This window comes from Leucoraja erinacea, chromosome 15 (genome assembly GCF_028641065.1).
Source record: "Leucoraja erinacea ecotype New England chromosome 15, Leri_hhj_1, whole genome shotgun sequence".
Classification (NCBI taxonomy): Eukaryota; Metazoa; Chordata; class Chondrichthyes; order Rajiformes; family Rajidae; genus Leucoraja; species Leucoraja erinaceus.
In genome coordinates, this window is record NC_073391.1 from 45,015,467 (window position 1) to 45,020,427 (window position 4,961).

The window sequence follows — 4,961 nt, forward strand, 5'->3', positions numbered from 1 at the left end:
TCGGCGGCCACGATCTTATCTATTTCCTCCACTGGGAATGAGTGTAGTGCCGTCAGGGGGGGAGTGAGAACATCCACTGGCTCATTGTCCGAGGAGTCCCCTTCGAACGACAAGCCCTGGTTTGCTGCATAACTCAAATAGCTCTGAATCTAAAGAGGAAGCCTACAGGAGCGGGGATGCAGACCTCTAAAGTACCTCCACTGAATTTTCTGTCAAGTTTCTCAAGTTTGCGCATGACACAACCCTGATTGGACTGATCCAGGATGGGGAGGAATCTGCGTACAGACACGAAGTGACACCGCTGGCGTCCTGGTGCCATTGCAACAACCTGGAGCTCAATGCTCTTAAAACAGTGGAATTGATTGTGGACTTTAGGAGAGCTTCCCTTCCACTCAGCAGAGGAAGCACAATCTGCCACAGTCAATGATGGTCCAATTCTGTACGGTCATCTATGCAGCGAATCGTCCGATCAGCTGAGAAGGTTATTGGCTGCAACCTTCCCTCCAGTGACGAACTGGACACGGCAAGGGCCAGGAAGCGAGCAGGTAAGTTCATCTCTGAGGAAGAACATCCTTATGATGGAGGCAGTGCAGCATAGGTTCACGAGACTGAACCCTGGCATGGCGGGATTGTCATATGAGGAAAGATTGAAAAGACTAGGCTTGTATTCACTGGAGTTTAGAAGGATGAGGGGGAGATCTTATAGAAACATTTAACATTATAAAAGGATTGGACAGGCTAGATGCAGGAAACATTTCCCAATGTTGGGCGAGTCCAGAACCAGGGGCCACAGTCTTAGAATAAAGAGGAGGCCATTTAGGACTGAGGTGAGAAAAAACCTTTTCACCCAGAGAGTCGTGAATTTGTGGAATTCCCTGCCACAGAGGGCAGTGGAGGCCAAATCACAGGATGGATTTATGAGAGAGTTAGATAGAGCTCTAGGGGCTGGTGGAATCAATAGATATAGGGAGAAGGCAGGCACAGGTTATTGATTGGGGACGATCAGCCACGATCACCATGAACGGCGAATGCCGAATGACTTCCTCCTGCACCTATTTTCTATGTTTCTATGTTTATTCACATACAAGGAATTTGCCTTGGTGCTCCGCCCGCTAGTGACAATGGCATACAGTGACAGTTAGGAATGACACATAAAACATTAAACATTCATTAAAAAACATTATCGATTAAATATGTGAATTAAATAAAAATCCAGAGCAAAAGGAGGCTGCAGACTTTTGGTTATTGAGTAGAGCTACTACTCGTGGGGGAAAAAAGGCTGTTTTTTATGTCTGGCCGTGGCAGCTTTGACAGTTCGGAGCCGCCTTCCAGAGGGAAGTGATTCAAAGAGTTTGTGGCCAGGCTGAGAGGGGGTCAGAGATGATCTTGTCCGCTCGCTTCCTGGCCCTTGCAGTGTGCAGTTCGTCAATGGAGGGAAGGTTGCAGCCAATAATCGTCTCAGTTGGTAGACAAAAATGCTGGAGAAACTCAGCGGGTGCAGCAGCATCTATGGAGCAAAAGAGATAGGCAACGTTTCGGGCCGAAACTGAAAAAGGGTTTCGGCCCGAAACGTTGCCAATTTCCTTCGCTCTATAGATGCTGTTGCACCCGCTGAGTTTCTCCAGAATTTTTGTGCACCTTCGATTTTCCAGCATCTGCAGTTCCTTCTTAAACCTTCACAGTTGATCGGGCGATTCTCCAAAATGGAGGATCATAGGTATAAAAGAAGCGGAAGAGAATGGTATAATATTGAAACACAATGAAAGATGACTGGCCAATTAGAAATCAAGGGGCAATGCATCCATCAATAGGGGAATGTATTGCGATCTTAATTTATTCACAGTTCAACTGTTCATCCGCTTCCTATTTACCCTACACCGAACGGATGTACGATCACGCCTCGCACCGAAAATTGATACATAATGCCGCAGTATTTGTGTAGAACAGGTGTGCGCCTTTCTTGCTTTTAAAATCGGTCCAGCTCAATGTTTTGATTGCCGGAAGTGATCGGAACGGCTAGACACTTTGCAGGTGTAATAAAACATGGACGTGGCTCCGAATTGCCGCCGCGTATGCGCCATCACGGCATTATGCGCTCAGACATTCGTTTTCTTGATATCCATGCCACCAGGTGGGTATTTAACGAGACCTTTTGATCTTTATTGATTTTACCATATTTTATTTTTTTAAGCATAATAATGTGATTAAGGAAAATATTTAAGGTAAGAGTGGAGTGATTGAGGTGAGAAGAGAAATATTGAACAGGAACCTGAGAGGCAACTCTGTCACACACAAAGGTTGATAGGTATATGGAACGAGCCGCCTTCGGGGGTAGTTGAGGCAGGTGTTATCTCAACATTTAAAAAACATTTGTAACATCAGGAATCTGGATTCCTGTCACAATCGGCGATGAACAGGAGTGAGTTCCCGGGAGATTTTCATGAGGATTGGAGACTCTGGAGAACATCTATGGAACCGCGATCTCTCCACACTTAAGCACCGAAACACATGTCCGCTCGAGCAGTTATTAGTCGTAAATCAAAATGAGAAGTTTCAAACATCTTCGGCACATTATTTATCTGCTCACAGATGCTGGCGTGTAGGTATGGCGAATGAAGGGTGGGAAGGTATTGAGATGGGGTGGGGGTTGATGGACGTGGGAGGTTAAAATGTGACCCGGCATCTCGCAATCTCGCAATCACCGGCTCATCGTTTCTCGCCGACGCTTCAACCGTAATTCCCGCGTCGGATTGTTGCGCTTTATATATTATACTGTGTAATTAATAAATCTTTGGTAATTTGATTTCAGAAGTTAGCACTCAGGACATTTTGTCCCAACAACCTTCAGCCTTGGTGATAAATGAAGGAAATACTGCGACCATTCCCTGTGACTACCCCGCCATCTACACCGCTGCTTACCTTTATTGGTACGCCCAGTATGAGGGTTGTGGGCCGCAGTATATGTTGGTCAGGCACACGGCAAATCTCGAAGAGAACGCGCCAGCTTTCCAAAAGCGGTTCACTGCACTGCAGGACAGATTGAACGCTCGCATCCCTCTGAACATCTCACTCGCGGAGTTGTCTGACTCCGCTGTATATTTCTGCGCGGCCATGAACCACCATGTTACAAGATCACAAGGCACTGGTACAAAAACTATCGGTTCAGTCTGTGAATTGTGTCCACATAACCCGCTACAACCAGGCCTGGACTCCGTGAGCACGTGATCCAAATCTGAGGAAGGACATTATTGCCATAGAGGGAGTGCAGAGACGGTTCACCAGACTGATTCCTGGGATGTCAGGACTGTCTTATGAAGAAAGACTGGATAGACTTGGTTTATACTCTCTATAATTTAGGAGATTGAGAGGAGATCTTATAGAAACTTACAAAATTCTTAAGGGGTTGGACAGGCTAGATGCAGGAAGTTTGTTCCCGATGTTAGGGAAGTCCAGGACAAGGGGTCACAGCTTAAGGATAAGGGGGAAATCCTTTAAAACCGAGATGAGAAGAACTTTTTTCACACAGAGAGTGGTGAATCCCTGGAACTCTCTGCCACAGAGGGTAGTTGAGGCCAGTTCATTGGCTATATTTAAGAGGGAGTTAGATGTGGCCCTTGTGGCTAAGGGGGTCAGGGGGTATGGAGAGAAGGCAGGTACGGGATACTGAGTTTGGATGATCAGCCATGATCATATTGAATGGCGGTGCAGGCTCGAAGGGCCGAATGGCCTACTCCTGCACCTAATTTCTATGTTTCTATGTGATGTTATTGCGGGGTTGTATTTTATATTTGCGATTTTGTCCGGATTTAATAAGGATGTTCGAGAAGTGCAGCAGATTCAAATGTTCTATTATTTATGTGTAAATAAATCCTTTTATGAGCTTGATTGATCATTTAATTGTAACGGCTCCACTGTATTAATGTGTGTCCGCAGAACCGCAGCTCCTTAATTCTGATGGTACACACAAATGCTGGAGAAACTCGGCGGGTGCAGCAGCATCTATGGAGCGAAGGAATTAGGCAACCTTGAAGGGTTTCGGCCCGAAATGTTGCCTATTTCCTTCGCTCCATAGATGCTGCTGCACCCGCTGAGTTTCTCCAGCATTTTTGTGTACCTTCGATTTTCCAGCATCTGCAGTTCCTTCTTAAATCCTTAATTCTGATGACAGGACACACAAATACGTTAACATTCTATCGTCATCTCAAGGAAAACAATGTTCCTGAAGGTAGAACCCAGAAGACCTGTATATAATCCCCCTTGTCATGCTTGATTTAGTGGCACACAATAGAGAATGAGATCGGTCTAGGCCAACGTTCTAAATGCCAATATCTGGGTACTTGATGGCCGGCGTAGACATGGAAACATAGAAACATAGAAAATAGGTGCAGGAGTAGGCCATTCGGACCTTCGAGCCTGCACCGCCATTCGATATGATCATGGCTGATCATCCAACTCAGTATCCTGTACCTGCCATCTCTCCATACCCCCTGATCCCTTTAGCCACAAGGGCCACATCTAACTCCCTCTTAAATATAGCTAATGAACTGGTCTCAATTACCTTCTGTAGCAGAGAATTCCACAGATTCACCAATCTCTGTGTAAAAAATGATTTTCTCATCTCGGTCGTAAAAGACTTCCCCCTTATTCTTAAACTGTGACCCCTTGTTCTGGACTTCCCCAACATCGGGAATAATCTTCCTGCATCTAGCCTGTCCAACACCTTAAGGATTTTGTAAGTTTCCATAAGATCCCCCCTCAATCTTCTAAATTCTAGCGAGTACAAGCCGAGTCTATCCAGTCTTTCTTCATATGAAAGTCCTGTCATCCCAGGAATCAGTCTGGTGAACCTTCTCTGTACTCCCTCTATGGCAAGAATGTCTTTCCTTAGATTAGGAGACCAAAACTGTATGCAATACTCCAGGTGTGGTCTCACCAAGACCCTGTACAACTGCAGTAGAACC

At 45.7% G+C, this 4,961-nt stretch overlaps 1 gene segment (V, D, J or C); it reads left to right on the forward strand.

Moving 5' to 3' along the window:
• The first annotated feature begins 375 nt into the window (after nucleotides 1–375).
• LOC129704354 (T cell receptor alpha variable 26-1-like) lies at nucleotides 376–3,849 on the forward strand. The segment is given in 2 exon segments: nucleotides 376–545; nucleotides 2,810–3,849. Coding segments are annotated over 2 exon segments (510 nt in total).
• The last annotated feature ends 1,112 nt before the right edge of the window (nucleotides 3,850–4,961 follow it).